The sequence below is a fragment of the Amblyomma americanum genome, chromosome 1 (genome assembly GCF_052857255.1).
Source record: "Amblyomma americanum isolate KBUSLIRL-KWMA chromosome 1, ASM5285725v1, whole genome shotgun sequence".
In the NCBI taxonomy this organism is placed as follows: domain Eukaryota; kingdom Metazoa; phylum Arthropoda; class Arachnida; order Ixodida; family Ixodidae; genus Amblyomma; species Amblyomma americanum.
The window spans coordinates 94,658,161-94,674,800 of record NC_135497.1 but is presented as its reverse complement, the minus strand read 5'-3'; the positions used below and the strand labels follow the sequence as shown (position 1 = coordinate 94,674,800).

At 46.5% G+C, this 16,640-nt stretch overlaps 1 protein-coding gene across 2 annotated transcripts; it reads left to right on the top strand.

Annotated features, from left to right (window-relative positions):
• Positions 1-348: 348 nt before the first annotated feature.
• On the top strand, positions 349-3,537 carry LOC144133986 (uncharacterized). 2 transcript variants are annotated; one of them, XM_077667018.1, is made up of 5 exons: positions 349-649; positions 1,253-1,399; positions 1,643-1,916; positions 2,086-2,196; positions 2,479-3,537. In XM_077667018.1, the coding sequence occupies exons 1-5, from the start codon at positions 474-476 to the stop codon at positions 3,385-3,387; spliced, it is 1,617 nt and encodes a 538-aa protein (XP_077523144.1). In that variant the 5' UTR covers positions 349-473; the 3' UTR covers positions 3,388-3,537. The 2 variants fall into 2 exon arrangements, with proteins under 2 accessions (XP_077523144.1, XP_077523146.1); XM_077667020.1 differs by lacking the exon at positions 1,253-1,399.
• The last annotated feature ends 13,103 nt before the right edge of the window (positions 3,538-16,640 follow it).

The window sequence follows — 16,640 nt, the reverse complement described above, 5'->3', positions numbered from 1 at the left end:
GGCACATGACGTCACAACGCATGCCTCGGCGCGGAACCGAACCGGTCTGGCCGGACAGGCGGCGGCTGGCGCACTTGGCGCAAAATAGACATGCTCCATGTCTCCGCCAGTGCGCCGAAGCCGCCGAACACTTCAGCGCTCAAGCGCAGTTGGCGTACAGAGGGTGTCGCTTTGGCCGACGTTACGTCGCCGGGCAACGCGCGCGCGTTATGCCGGTGTATAAACGCGCCTTAACAGAGCCTGCGCTTAACCGCTAGCCAACGTATTTGGTGGCGGCATCTATAGGAACCCGCGGCTGGCCATCTGGCGGCGGAACGTGAACTACTGAGAAGAGAAGCAGCCGGTGCGCGCCGTTGCGCGGCGGCAGACAAGTGCGTGCGCACGCGTTCCGAGGCCGTCCTGGGCGCAGCAGGGCGCCGCGGCGCCGCCAGTTTTGTGCAGTTGTTCGGCGAGCGTGTTGTGGAATTTGCACAATGGCAGAAGCGGCCCTACCTAAGCGGGGCCCGAAGTATTGCTGTGTTGTCGGCTGCCGTAACAGTGCGGAAAATACCAAGGGACTTGATCCACCTGTAAAACTGTACCGATTTCCGGGGAAATGGTATGAAAAAGAAAGACTTCAAGCGTGGATCAACGCAGTGAGGAGGGTTAGGTAAGTCCCTACAGCCATGCCGTGCTTTCGGCTGTGGCGGTTTGTATTTTGTGTTCGTTCGTTTTGGTTACAAGCCGGTACTCAACGCTGAGCATGCACGCGACGACTGCAGTGATGATTACGGGTACTTGTTGTGTTCTCGTAAGCACAAATGTAAAAGTTGGATTGCGATTGCGTAGTGGCTTTTGATTTCCTGTATTGTTTTTTTTTAGGTGTGGCCGTCGTTGTTACAAGTTCGCACATGAATATGCTAGCGCGTTTAAATAAACATTACGCTGTTAGGTGATTACAGTTAGGCGCTGTCAGAGCAGCTTTATCACACCGGAACGAACTGCTGCAATAAAGGATTGGTTTGTGAATTCTACGCCCGAACCCACCTCAGGCAATATGATAGACGCCGTAGTTTGCTTTGTTTTGTTGTTAATTTATATGCTGTTTTAACCTGTGAATCACACTTGCACTTATTATTATGCTATATTAGAGGAGCTCGTGAATTATTTGAGTTGCTCCCTTCGGAACGTGTGCGATTTCGTTTGTGTCTGTGCGTGTGTTTATGTTTGCCTTGTCAATTGATAATAGACAATACTATTCTTTCTTATGTAGCCCTGATGGAACTGTTTGGTTGCCTAAGGAGCACACAAGAATTTGCAGCAGACATTTTGTAGGCAACTGCAAGATTGACATTAGCCAACATCCAGCCTACATCCCTACCATTTTCCCTCCGATCTACAGAAAAAAAGCACCTGACAGGTAAAGAGCGCAAAGGTATGAAATCAAAAATGTGAAACTGCCAGTGTAAAATGCAGCCTTAATTGTGTTTTTTAATGAGTTCTGTTTTTTTTATTTCATACTTTAAATCCTGTCACTGATTGTAACAGGGAGGGCATTCAAAAGGGCAATGAGATAAAAATATAGCAGTTAATTGCACGATGAGCTTGGCTGCACCCTTTTTAAGGTTGGCAGTAATATGTTACTTTTACTGGTTCAATGCAGGTGGCAAAGGCGTCTCAACCAGGCAATATCTTCTAGACAGCTCGGTGCAGGAAGTGAAAATCCATCACGAAGTACAGACGATGAAGCGACAATGCATAAACCAGGAACCTCCATTACAGACTGTCGACATCAGGACATTCACATGATGGATCTCAGTGATGCACCTCTGGAGATGAGCGCAGCTGTGGCTTCGACAATCAGCACAAGTGATTTGCATCCTTCAATGAGTGTGTGTGGCACAGGAGAAAGTCATTTCATTGCAAAGAGAGATGCTGTAAGAACACCTTTTAATTATGGCATCATATTTCTGTCTATAGAAAAAGCTTGACACAAATCCAACATTAATTTGCTATTAATACTGCCCTTTCAACACTGTTCTCCTGTAGCACTGAGAACATATCTGTGCAATACAACATAGTCATTTATACATATTTTTTTTTCAGGCATCCCAAACCAAAGCGAGTGTGGCTCAAGGAATGCTAACTATACTTCTTTCTGCGACAAATGGAACTGATGCATCTACTCAAGTTGTGCACACAGAAATGAGTGACAAGGTTGGACTATGCTGCGGTTTCCTCTTATCAGTTGTGCTTAACTCTAGCTAACATTTTATTAAGGCTAGCAGAGGATTTCTCTTTTTAGTGCAATTACCTTTGTTGTGAATTTTTCTTCCTGTGTAACATTTTGTTAATTTATAGTAGTGGTGCTTATTTTCTTTTGGGAATGAATGAGCATAGTTGCAGGGTGATGCAAATAGCATTTTTCATTGGTTAGTCCTCTTGCTAAAGTATATTTGCCTGTAAATTGCACCATGTTCTCTGTTTATTCTGCTGCAGGTTGCAAGTACGGATGGCAACTGGAAGAAAAACTGTGGATTTCAAGGCTTTCAGTCTCTAAAGGAAAAAGAAAAAGCACTGCAAGATTTATGTGGAGTGACACTGCAAGTCTTCTGCCTCCTTTTGAACCTGCTGCCTCCTCCGAAGTACAGGCGCAATACTATGTCAAATGAAGATAGGCTGTGCTTGTTTCTCGCCAAGCTACGTCTTGGGATAACATATAGTACACTAGGAGTAATTTTCAGTGTCGCACCCTCAACAGCATCCACTGTCTTTAGGAAAACACTTGGTATTTTAAGCATTGCTCTGAAGGATTGGGTCTTCATGCCTTCCCGGAGAGCAATCAAACTTTCTTTGCCTGCCCCATTTAAAGAAAACTACCCGAACTGCACCTTAATAATAGATTGTACCGAGATCCGCACTGAAGCACCCTCAAACCCTGACTGTCAACATATTTTGTATTCACATTACAAGGGAGGATACACGCTGAAATTCTTAATTGGTATAATTCCTAATGGTATGATAAGCTTCGTATCAAAGGTTTATGGAGGGCGACATACTGACTCATTCATTACCCAAGACTCTGGCTTTCTGGAGCTTGTTAGACCAGGCGATTTAATTTTAAGTGATAAAGGATTTCCAAGCATCCGCACAACGGTAGAAGGGAAAGGTGCGGTGCTACTCATGCCTCCTTTTAATTCAACAGGTGGTCAAATGTCTGATGATGACATGGACATGACTTACAAGATTGCCTCTGTACGTATCCATGTTGAGATAGTAATCCAAAGATTGAAAATTTTTCATATTTTAAGGAACAGAGTGCCACTTAGCCTGATACCACACATGAAGAAAGTATTTTCAGTGTGTGCTGCCTTAGTAAATTTGCAACCTCCAATAATTAAGCAATAGGCCTGCTTTGCTTGATGTAGTCCATACCTTAGTTTGCATGAATTACATTCATAAGAGTTCATGTTAGCACTCAAGTGAGTTCACAACTCAATTGTATGCGTCCCAGCCAATAAATGGGTATGCTAATCACAGCACTGAGGACTTTTGTTTTACTTAGTTTTGTTGTGAAAGGTTCTGTGTTGGTCACCATGTGTTTCGCACAGCAGATCTGTGCTTTTAACTTTTTATTCTCCCATAGATGGCAGCAAAATAGTGAAAGCAATGGATGCAAGCCAGTACATGGCACTGAAATGGTATCACAGAAATATGGTTTATTGAACATCACTTGATATCACCTCATCATAGGTGTAATGTTAAGAGATAGGAAGCGTGCACAGTGGGTCACAGGACAAACTTCAGTTAATGACATTCTTGTCGAAATCAAGAATAGGCATGGGCAGAACATGTAAATGCGAAGAAAGGATAACCGGTGGTCACTGAGGGTAACAACATGAATTCCAAGGGAACTAAAGTGTAGCGGGGGGGCGGCAGATAATTAGATGAGATAAAGAAGCAAATCAGGGGTCAAGTGGTTGCAAGCTAGCACAGGACCAGGTTAATTGGAGAAATATGGGAGAGGCCTTTGCCTTGCTTTGAGTATAGCCAGGCTAATGACGATGACTTCATAATAATAATAATAATAATTGGTTTTTGGGGAAAGGAAATGGCGCAGTATCTGTCTCATATATCTTTGGACACCTGAACCACGCCGTAAGGGAAGGGATAAAGGAGGGAGTGAAAGAAGAAAGGAAGAATAGATGCCATAGTGGAGGGCTCCGGAATAATTTCGACCACCTGGGGATCTTTAACGTGCACTGACATCGCATAGCACACGGGCGCCTTAGCGTTTTTCCTCCATAAAAACGCAGCCGCCGCGCCGGGATCGAACCCGGGAACTCCGGATCAGTAGTCGAGCGCCCTAACCACTGAGCCACCGCGGCGGGGCTGACTTCATATCACAGAACTCTGATTTACTGCACATAAGCTACACCCGACTACACTTAAATGAGATCACTTAGACATCTGACTAGCATAAACAGTGCTACACATTTGGGTTGTCAGCCCAGATGTGTTTACAATAAAAATGCAGTACAATGCACCGAAATTTAATGTAGTAAAAGCTTGAGACTCTTGTCCTTTGGACATAAAACTCTTGCAAACCAATGCTTGACGCTTCCCCTAATTAGTCATGTGGTCTTTGCATGCTACTTTTAGCGCTATATTATTGATAACTTACATTTTTCAGTTTTACTTGTGCTTTACTAAAAAAATTTAATGCATTTCACTGTTTTTTACTGAAATGCAGTTTTATTATGGATGAAATATGTTAATTCTTTATCTGGCAAATTTTCCTATGTCATGACTAGGGGACACTTGGACTAAAAAATGAAAAAGCTACCATTAGAACAAAAATTCATGCTCAAACACTTAAAATCTCCAGGTGTATTAAATTAACATGGCACGTCCTTTCAAAAGGCACCTGTTATAGCCAGAGTTGCTTCATGACAATAAATATCACATAACATAACACATTTTCATTACATAACTTCTGAATACAAAATTCTTAAGTATGTTTAATAATTGGATATTCCTTGAATTAAAAAAAATGAATAGGGGTTCAAAATTAATAAGGAATTCAGTGCATACATGATAAAAAAGGTGGTTATGCAATGTAAAGTAACTTGAGCGAAGCATCTTGAATCAGCTGAGGAAATAAAGTATTGAGATCTAGAACAACAACTGAATTAAAAACTTAAAATAAAAATACTCCATCTTTGGAATAAGATTCCACAGAAAGGCCTCATCCCGGTTTACTGTTACTATCACTGAGTGTTTAGGACTGTAAATATAGAGAATGGCCCTGTAAAGGTTCATTATATACATTTGCACTTGGATTTGAGTGTAGTAGCTATGTGTTGTTTTCAATACAATTTCATCCTAACTGAAAACTAAGTAAGGCAACAGGCTGCGCCTTTCTTCATACAAAATGAAAGGTTCATCTCTGAACTTATATGTGCACTTCATCTCAATGAGCACAGTTTCATTGTCAATTTTGGCGATACCGTCTGGGCTGCAGCAAAGCCATGGTTGCTCTGGAAGCACGACGAGTCCTGTCTGAAAATAACGAATGGGATTAATTAGTACTTTATTTGAAAGATCTAAGGGATAAAAGACTCGAGGTGCAAGGAGGGACTCATGCAAGGTAAAACAACAAGCAAACTTACTTGTACAATGCAAATACCAAGCTTTTGTTGCAGCTCATCTCGTGCAATTGCTTCTGTTTTGATACCTGAAAAAACAATTTGACGTCCTAGACTTTATTATTATGAACATTGGACAGAATTCAATCCTGCTGTGGCACAGGGAGCACAGTGATGTGATTTGATGACAAAGCACAGCATGTTTTCCTTTTAAATGAAGTTATGTGCTGCTGGAAAGCATACCATATTGCATTGCAGCACTTGTGTAGGATGATCTCTTGCATAATTGTTCAGCTGCTCTCTGCAATCCGTCATCATTCTTTTTTGTCCTGATGGCATGTGCTTTTGTACTGCTTATTTGCACGTGACGCTCTTCGTGCCATCTGCAAATTATAAGCATTATAAACATGATTTCATTCATTATGTGTGTTGTGCTTGCTATCATTTGCCGAATTTCCATTACATACCGTGAGCAGTTTGCCTGGCCCCTTGTGTGAAGGCATAGGTCACATGGGTTCTCTTTAAGCACTACTTTTTCATCGTAGCTCGCAGCGCTTTTCTCGTCCAATTCGCTGGCAAAATTTCTGATTTGGGTTTTTTCATTTTCAAGAACCTCAAGGTATCTGTAGACTGGTTGGTGCTTCATTGGCTGTAGTAATTCCTCTAGAGTTTCTTTCTCCAATTTTGCTGTCACTTGTTCAACAATTTCATTGACTACTTCCTCACAAATCATATCCTCAGCACTTGTCTTTTCTATTTCCAATATTTGTCGTAGGGAACATGCTATGCCCGGATAGCTAAATATGATGTTTGGGTCATGAGGCTTTCCTTCTGGAGTGCTAGTGTCCTGGCCTGTTAAGAAGGACGAAAAAAAAAACTAAACAAGTTAATGGCATACTTAACAAATGGAAGCAGCAGCTATGAAGGGCGGCATGCTGAATGCACAGAAATAAAAAAGATCAGCTAAACTAGTTGGCCAGAAAGCATATTTTCAGGCTGCAGTGTTGAAGCATCTAATAAAGCAGCGAATTCTACTCACAGGAGAAGAGGTCCGAAACATCTTGTTCTAAGCGCCTCTTTGGTTTGTCACTTGGCTTTCCCCATTTCTGAGGCTGGCTGGTGCATGATTCCTCCTCGTAGCTGTTTACATAGAGGCACATAGCAGCTGCATGCTTGCAATGAGCTGTGATGCCAGCTTTGCATGTGCATCTCCCTCCTTGAACGAGGAGATTCCGCCTCTCCTGGCTTGACCACGCCAACTATGAGAGAAAGAAATTGCCTGGGTATTTCTCAAACCAGCCAGACATGCTAGACCATCAAACTAATTGTAAATGTAAGGCAACGTCAGATTTTGGGTGGCCTGGCTTCTAGTTGGATGCGCCAAGACATTGCTTTTTGCTAGAGCCACGTCTCCATCTCGTCATGCATGTTTCACTGCATTACTGTTCGCAATTGCTCTGTTACCGCATTCACTGTCTCATTATCTTACATCACTTTCTATCACCATCTTATCGGCCGTCCTATCACAGGCACTGGCTTTCCGTGAAAAATCTTTCGGTTCTTCACACGCGCGCGCGCACTCACGCACACAGATTGAGTTTTTTTTTTTGCTTAACGGCTTCCTCGTGGATAAAACTAACGGCACTGTACATTTCCGCGCTTGCGTCGAACGCACGACACCCGTGGCTGGGTATCACTCGCAGCCAACTACGCGTTCACGCCGCAGGTTTAACGCCTGTAATGCAGATTAGCCCACAAAACTCGTAGGAAGACGTGAGAACCGAATAAAAAAATTAGGCGGCAGTAAGCCGAGTTTCGCAGTGCTTTAATTCAGCCAACCTCGCAAGTAAATAATAATAATTGGTTTTTTGGGGGAAAGGAAATGGCGCAGTATCTGTCTCATATATCTTTGGACACCTGAACCGCGCCCTAAGGGAAGGGATAAAGGAGGGAGTGAAAGAAGAAAGGAACAATAGGTGCCGTAGTGGAGGGCTCCGGAATAATTTCGACCACCTGGGGCCGAAATTATTCGGGAGCCCTCCACTACGGCACCTATTGTTCCTTTCTTCTTTCACTCCCTCCTCGCAAGCGTCAGTGAATTTTCCAACCAGCAACTAAAGCATCTGCCTCGTATTCGCCAGCAGAGATGGATCGAGTGCCCCTAATCATTGCGAGTCATTTATCGGTAGTTCGAGCATATAACAAAATGACAGACTTACCTCGACGTACACGTCGTACACGATGTGGTCGCTCACTTGCGATGTGCATTTGCCACTTAGCCGGGCTCCATCGTGGTCAATACTCTGCTCCACAGAGTATGCATGTGAAATTAGCTTTTGACCTTTATTCAAGTTTGTTTTTCGGAAGTAGCTGTCAAGCTGAGCGACCTTTTTGTAGCCGCACTTCAGACGATACATATTGGCGCGACGTGAGCTCGGCGCGTGCACGGAAGTGAGCGGGAGCGACGCGGCTCAAAGGGTGCGCCACCGCGGATGCCCCCAGTTTCTCTTTTTCTGTCGGAGATGGCGCTTTCTGTCAGGAGCAGTAGCGCCACTCTGCGACGCCGCGGTTCCCTATGGGAGTCACTTGAACCCCCCGCACACTCACTGAATAAAAAATGGCAGTGGCTTAGCTCGGCTATGCCAGGATATATGCAGCAAAAGCAAGTGTGAAACTCCCTGGTTGGCCTTGTTCACATATTCCACAATGTATGAAGCACAGACATAAACGTCCAGTATGACCTGTATGTAGGTCCATATTTGATTTCAGCACCGAGGCTATCCAAGGATTTAAGGGGTCGCGTCACTCTTACGCCTATTCTCTAGGCTAACAGCACATTGGTCTTCGGTTTCTTGAGCCCGCCGCTGAAGTCTCTTGGTCGCATTCCATCCTTCATCACGGGCCGTCTTCAGTGAAGCAGGACTCAGGCCTCTCCGTCGGCTGCCGCTGCTGCTAGCGGTCGAGACACCGGACGTTAAACGTGCCTCGTTCCGCTGTCGAATCCAGGCCACCTCCAGCTTATCAGAATTGTCGCCGTCCATACTGTCGCCTCAACTGTGGTTGAGGCGCACGCCTGCTCTCCTTTTCAATCCTGTGACATCTTATCACGCATGCGACGCAGCTGTCGAACCGAGCGGGGGCGAGTGCAACGACGAGGAACGCGGTGACACGTCCTACCAAACGACGGCGGCGGCGAGCGGCGCGGTGCGGCGTAATGCCAGATGGCGCGGCGAGCACGCGTTGTGACGTCAGATGTCTCGATGGAGTACCGCCACGGCGAAATCGCGAGTTTGGGCCCAATAAAGCTTTCGCTTTAAAAAATGGTTGTGGTTTAGCTCCAGTTAACCCTAGTTGAATTGCGAAAGCTTCGTTTCCTCGGCACGTCGTCTACGCAGCGTCTCTTTCCGACGCTCTCGAGAACTCCAACCGGTCTCTTCCGCAGTTGGAGTCACTCCGGGACGTGGCACGACTTCTTCTAGCCGCATCTTCGTTACGACGCTTCTCGAGTGGTGCGGCGTGTTCTTATGGCGTCTCTTGAGCGCGTTTTCTCTTCCTCGCTTCGTTCTGTCGTTGTTGCGTCTCTTTCCTGCTCTCCATAACGACTACAAAATTTTGAGGACGCTTAAAGGTGTGGAGACACCAAATTTTGAGGCTATAAAAAGCCTACTATGGGATTCCTGTGTACGCAAGGGCACTCACAGCCAGGTATTGGACACAACCAACGTTTAAAAAATATTGCAATTCGGTTGTAAAGATCGCCTAAATGATCACTCTAGAGATCTAGAGCCATCGCTATCTTGTGTTTTTTTTGTGACGTCACTAGCCCGGTAGAATAACTAAAGTGACGTCATACGATAATACAGTGACGTACGATGAGCGGGACAGGCGCACTGCCATAAGGCCAGACTCCTCAGCAAACGGCACGCATTTGAGGCATCAGCGAGCTGCATTTGCTGTGAACCGTCGCCCGCTCGGTTAGTTTTTGCGAAGGTATTGCCGAACTAGCCAGGCTTGTTGGCATTTTGCAAAACGCTCTGCATCGTCACGCGACCCTGCGACGGCATTATTAGCGTTTGATCGTGCAGTGTTGAAGACATCCGGAAGTTTTCTCGCGTCATGCCTTTGTACTATTGTGTGGTAGACTTCTGCCCCAGCAAATACGGAGACACTGTGAGTTTCCATTAGTTCCCCCGGAACGATGCTCAAAGAAACACATGGATTGACTTTGTTCGAGCTACTGGGCGGCACTATTGGACGCCGGGGAAGAAGAGCATGCTTTGCTAGCTGCACTTCTGCTCGCACTCATACGAGTACAAGTATGCGGCCAGCTTCGGGATCCCGAAGAAGCGTTGCCTTTTGCCCGGTGCCATGCCGATGGTGTATCCTGCTGTGCACCACGTCTCCCGCCGCCTATAAGCAGAGCAACTGCGCCAAAGCGTCCGGTTTGTATTACATCCGGTTGTTTGCAGGTATGTTCATTGACAGTGGCGGTAATGCTGGCGTATTTGATGTTTTGTGCAGTGGCTTGCTGAGCTTTGCAGCGATGGTATTAATCTCTGCGAGGAAATGGCCACGGAAGAGCTATCTGGGAGCACAGGTATTATATTTGTGCTGGTCTGTTTCGTTGTAATCCTCAACCACACTGTTATGTGCAAAGTGTCAGAAAATGAAATTAAAAATCTTATAGAGACGTTCGTTTGGCTGACAAGTACGCACGTTTACCGACTCACCTACGTAGACTGCACCACTTAAAAATTAATTGTAGTGTGTTATTAGTCTTAAAATTTCTTGGCATGTTCAATATGGCTTATGTGCGATTTCATAATAAATATGTACGGAATTATCAATTTGTACTCATGAAAATGGGTGAACAGTGCGCGTGATGAACAAATCATTATCATGATAGTTGCAAGCATGTCACATATGGTGTGTACTTTGTGTGTAAAACTTGCCTTCAAGTGACAATCTCATTTTGGTAGAGCACTTGGTCTTCATTCGGTCATCATCATCTGCACTTGGTCATCATATTCACCTCTCCAAAACCGCTTGCTTTGTTCATTTCGTCACAACTTACAAGTGCTCTCTTGAAAAAAAGTCCTCTTTGAAATAAAACGGCACGCGCTTGCTGTTCTGCTTGTTGTTTCTGAAATATGCAAATATGCGCTTTTGATTTGATGTTTAGCTGAATAATGAGTCGTGGGCCACGTTCGTTATGTGGAGGTCTTACAAAAGAAATAGAAAAGAAATAAAAAATGTTACTTGCACGAAGTCATGTTTCACAGAACAAACCCCACAACAAAGCCAGCCATTAGGATAGAGGAAGTGGTTATTGGCCGCTTGAAACACGAAGAGGGGGGGGGGGCACCGCACCGGTCTCGCAAGAGCGCATGGCGTGTTTTTTTTTCACAATTCGCACCGCACCGGTATCGCAAGAGCGCATGGCGTGTTTCTTTTTTCCACAATTCGCGGGCGTTCTTTAAATCCTGAAAAAAAAGGACCACGTAGGAGGTTACGTTGATGTAAAACAACTGATCGTTTTTTTCGAAATTATTCTAGAGCCCTCCACTACGGCACCTCTTCCTTCCTTTCTTCTCTAACTCCCTCCTTTATCCCTTCCCTTATGGCGCGGTTCAAGTATCCACCGAGATGTGCGAAATTATTTTTTTAAAAAACCACTTACTACTACTACATACTGCGCCATTTCCTTTCCTCAAAAACCAATTTAAAAAAACCAATTTTGTTACGTAACCCCCTACGTCTTAACGAAACGTACGTGACCCCAAAGTGAATATTAAAATTTTTGTCATGAACATCATTAGCTAATTAACTAAGCGGAATTCAAAAATAATCTGAGTAGCGCCTCACGCCGGGAAACAATATATGATCGTATAGCTCCGGTGCGCCGCTTTTTTTTATGCTTGGTTGAAGTTACGTGAAACGTCCTGTATATCAACTAGAAATGGTGCACCTATATATGCCTCACATTTTAGGGAATGGATCTTGCCTTGCCCATGAGTAGCATGCTAGGCCAACAACCAGGCACACCTCTCCTGTTTCATTAAAGTGTCTCTCTCTCTTTTCCCCAGCCATGGATGTACGCCGGATGAAAAGCGCGCTGGGGATATTTTTAAAAATGAGCTCACTTAGACACGGTTACGTGCACTAGGTTAGACTGGCCTGAAGGTCTATTTTTAAATTATTCCGCAATACGCAAAACTTCGCGTCGTTGCACGCAAATTTATGTTTGGTTCATGGGGGTTTAACATCCCCAAGCGACTTAGGTTGTGAGGGACGGCCTATAGTGAAGGGCTCCGGAAATTCGGCCACCTGGGGTTCTTTAACGTCGCAAACTACACGGGCCTCAACAATTTTGTCTCCGTCGAAATTCGACCGCCGCTGCCTGGAGCGAACCCGCGTCTTTCGGGTCAGCAGCCGAGCGCCGTAACCACTGAGCCACCGCGGCGGCTTACAAATTTATGAGCTTAACCGTCAACCGTAATCATCTTCAACCGCAGCGTTTTGATGGCAGGAAACGCGTCAGGCCACTTGGCCTCTATGGAGCAGATTTTGAGGAAAGGAAACGGCGCAGTAACTGTACCACTTCCCGGTGGACACCCCACTCACGCTATGTGGGACGGGGTTAGATAGGGTGTGGAAGAAAGAAGGCAGAGCCGCCGAGCGAAAACATTGACCTCGCCCACTACCACCCACCCGCCGCGGTGGCTCAGTGGTTAGGACGCTCGGCTACTGATCCGGAGTTACCGGGTTCGAACCAGACCGCGGCGGCTGCGTTTTTATGGAGGCACAACGCTGAGGCGTCCGTGTGCTGTGCGATGTCAGTGCACGTTAACGATCCCCAGGTGGTCGAAATTATTCCGGAGCCCTCCATTACGGCACCTCTTTCTTCCTTTCTTCTTTCACTTTATCCTTTATTCCTTCCCCTACGGCGAGGCGCGGTTCAGGTGTCCAACGGTATATGAGACAGATACTGAGCCATTTCCTTTCCCCAAAAAGCGAAACTAAACCAGCCCACTACCACTTGTTTAAGTGCCGTTTTTGAATGGCCATAGTAATGAACAGAAATAACAGATCTGCGCCGTAAGAGGAATGGAATTTGATAATTGACATACGTAAATGCAGGATTTTTTTAAACCTCATTAAATTAGATACGGTTTGTTGCCTCTTCAGTGCACCTATTCGTGTTTTGACGAACAAGATGTCTTAGCAAGGGTTGGATGCTTCGGTACTTCATTATCGGTGGATAGTCGCCAACTACAGGTACTGCAACAAATTCAAAGTTGCAAGTTGATACGAGTTTTTCTCTCCCACGCTTGGGCGAGGTTAAAGTAGGAGCTTATGGCGATGATATTTCTCTGTTTATAAGAATCATTGACAGCTATAAACCATTTCTGAGTCTCTTTCACACTTACAGCTGCCTGTAAGGTGCACGTCTCAATCCAGCTAAAATTTAGCCAGGCGTTACGCTTTGGATCTTTTTAATGATCAATTTCCCGATGGTGTCCAATGGGTAGGTGGCGTAAAAGTCCTTGGTGTCACGTTCCTCGCCTTCGGTGATGTAGCCCGAGCCACCTGGAATGAAATAAAATGCAAAGCTGATCAGCGCATCGAAGTCGCAAAATCCTTCGACCTTTCTCCGAATGATCTTACCTTATCAGAAGAAGCATAATAGCTTCCGTATTCTACGTCGCAAAAATAGCGCGCCCTCCTCGCCGCGTCCTCCAGAGGCTGGCCACAGCGTGTGGATCTTTCTCCTGGGGTGGACACGCAGAGAGCGTTGCAAGAATTTTTGTCCGCCTGCCCACCGACATGGGTGGCTTCAGCATCCCGGATCTTGAAATTATGTGTCGTGTATTTGCCTTAAGGGCCATGAGGGACCTTATCTCAGACACAGCGTACCGAGGAAGAGCACTCACCGCATATTTGATGGGAACATCGCGTCGCTTCTTTTAGTTAGCAAATTGGAAAGGCCCTGCGGCTGAAAAGTCGCCAGCTTTCTATGCATATGTCGTGAGATCCTTACATTTTCTTGAAGGTACACTTCCTGATTGTGATTTGAAAGAATTGTCCGCGAGTGAAACTTGCGAGTATGTTGCGTTTCGCACCTTGAATGTAGACCAGCGCAGGAAAGTGCGCAAAAGGCGGAAGCAAGGAATATTTGCCTCTCTCCCCGCTCATGTATTCAATTTTACCTAGCTTTGCGAATGGGAAGCGTTACCCACAGCTGACCGCCTTGCAGCGTGAGGCATGGCGCCCTCCGCCTCATGCCCGCAATGCGGTCAAACTCTGAACCATGCCGTTCTTGAGTGCCCAGTCGCGCGCACTTTCTTGCGCTTGGTAGCGCGCATGTTCCAGGTGCGCATGCTGTGGCAGAGTCGCAGTCGCGATTTCTTTATTGAAATAATAATGTGTGTGGGTGCTTATGTACTCTGGAAAAGGAGGGGACTTGCTCTCTTGCGGGGACGCCCGCAGAAAGCAATGTTCCCTTTACTGTACCGCCTTAGAACTTTGATGCTGAAACACTTGAATGAAGAACTCGTCGCGTTGGGTGAGGAGGCCTTCCTCCTCCGCTGGTCAACAAGGTTCATTGTTGTTAGCCATAGAGGTGTGTCCACTGCCATCCTTCCGTATTAGGAAGTTTGGCCAGAGTTTCTCATCTTTTCCTTCCTTGTATTCCACTTAAGTTCATAATGAAGCTGCTTTAAGCCAGCTTGTGTAGAAAACACGAATTGTCCACTGAAATGTAATTTGCATATATGTGTTACCTGTACAATGATGACTCATTGTGATGTCCTTGAAACCTAGGCCACTTGTGTAAAGAGTCCTTAGCACTGTAGATATTTTCGGAAAAATAAAATTCTCTTAAAAGATGCACTGAACGGGAAGTTTCTTTAAGATAAGTGCGCATCGCGGCACGTAATACTAAACGTCACCAGACCGCTTTGCGTTCAACATGCGTTCAACAGACAACCGAGCGACCTGGACATGTGCTGCCATCAATGGAGGCTGTAGTGTATTGCGTTGCTTATTTTTAACGCGAAAGCTTTACTGGCCGCGAACTTGTGATTTCGCCGTGGCGGTGCTCCGAGGAGGTACATGACGTCACAACGCATGCATCGGCGCGGAGCCGAACCGGTCTGGCCGGACAGGCGGCGGCTGGCGCACTTGGCGCAAAATAGACGTGCTCCATGTCTCCGCCAGTGCGGTCAAAGTGCGCCGATGCCGCCGAACGCTTCGGCGCTCAAGCGCAGTTGGCGTTCAGAGGGCGTCGCTTTGGCCGACATTACGTCGCCGGGCAACGCGCGCGCGCGCGTTATGCCGGTGTATAAGCGCGCCTTAACAGAGCCTGCGCTTAACCGCTAACCAACGTATTTGGTCGCGGCATCTATGGGAGTCATTTGAACCCCCCGCACACTCACTGAATAAAAAATGGCAGCGGCTTAGCTCGGCTATGCCAGGATATATGCAGCGAAAGCAAATGGGAAACTCCCCTGTTGGCCTTGTTCACATATTCCACAATGTATGAGGCACAGGCATAAATGTCCAGTATGACCTGTATGTAGGTCCATATTTGATTTCAGCACCGAGGCTATCCAAGGATTTAAGGGGTCGCGTCACTCTTACGCCTATTCTCTAGGCTAACAGCACATTGGTCTTCGGTTTCTTGAGCCCGCCGCTGAAGTCTCTTGGTCGCATTCCATCCTTCATCACGGGCCGTCTTCAGTGAAGCAGGACTCAGGCCTCTCCGTCGGCTGCCGCTGCTGCTAGCGGTCGAGACACCGGACGTTAAACGTGCCTCGTTCCGCTGTCGATTCCAGGCCACCTCCAGCTTATCAGAATTGTCGCCGTCCATACTGTCGCCTCAACTGTGGTTGAGGCGCACGCCTGCTCTCCTTTTCAATCCTGTGACATCTTATCACGCATGCGACGCAGCTGTCGAACCGAGCGGGGGCGAGTGCAACGACGAGGAACGCGGTGACACGTCCTACCAAACGACGGCGGCGGCGAGCGGCGCGGTGCGGCGTAATGCCAGATGGCGCGGCGAGCACGCGTTGTGACGTCAGATGTCTCGATGGAGTACCGCCACGGCGAAATCGCGAGTTTGGGCCCAATAAAGCTTTCGCTTTAAAAAATGGTTGTGGTTTAGCTCCAGTTAACCCTAGTTGAATTGCGAAAGCTTCGTTTCCTCGGCACGTCGTCTACGCAGCGTCTCTTTCCGACGCTCTCGAGAACTCAAACCGGTCTCTTCCGCAGTTGGAGTCACTCCGGGACGTGGCACGACTTCTAGCCGCATCTTCGTTACGACGCTTCTCCAGTCGTGCGGCGTGTTCTTCTGGCGTCTCTTGAGCGCTTTTTCTCTTCCTCGCTTCGTTCTGTCGTTGTTGCGTCTCTTTCCTGCTCTCCATAACGACTACAAAATTTGGAGGACGCTTAAAGGGGTGGAGACACCAAGTTTTGAGGCTATAAAAAGCCTATAATGGGATTCCTGTGTATGCAAAGGCACTCACAGCCAGGTATTGGACACAACCAACGTTTAAAAAATACTTTAATTCGGTTCTAAAGATCGCCTAAATGCTCACTCTAGAGATATAGAGCCATCGCTATCTTGTGTTTTTTAGTGAAGCCACTAGCCTGGTTGAATAACTAACGTGACGTCATACCATAATACAGTGACGTACAATGAGCGGGCGAGCGGGACAGGCGCACTGCCATAAGGCCAGACTCCTCAGCAAATGGCACGCATTTGACGCATCAGCGAGCTGCATTTGCTGTGAACCGTCGCTCGCTCGGTTAGTTTTTGCGAAGGTATTGCCGAACTAGCCAGGCTTGTTGGCATTTTGCAAAACGCTCTGCATCGTCACGCGACCCTGCGACGGCATTATTAGCGTTTGATCGTGCAGTGTTGAAGACATCCGGAAGTTTTCTTGTGTCATGCCTTTGTACTATTGTGTGGCAGACTTCTGCCCAGCAAATACGGAGACCCTGTGAGTTTCC

What these genes read in the sequence shown, in the direction of transcription:
- LOC144133986 (XM_077667018.1), top strand. Translation starts at nt 474, where the DNA reads ATGGCAGAAGCGGCCCTACCTAAGCGGGGCCCGAAGTATTGCTGTGTT. An exon ending in AACGCAGTGAGGAGGGTTAG is followed by an intron (nt 650 to 1,252) that starts GTAAGTCCCTAC and finishes TTTCTTATGTAG; the next exon opens with CCCTGATGGAACTGTTTGGT. An exon ending in ACACAGAAATGAGTGACAAG is followed by an intron (nt 2,197 to 2,478) that starts GTTGGACTATGC and finishes ATTCTGCTGCAG; the next exon opens with GTTGCAAGTACGGATGGCAA.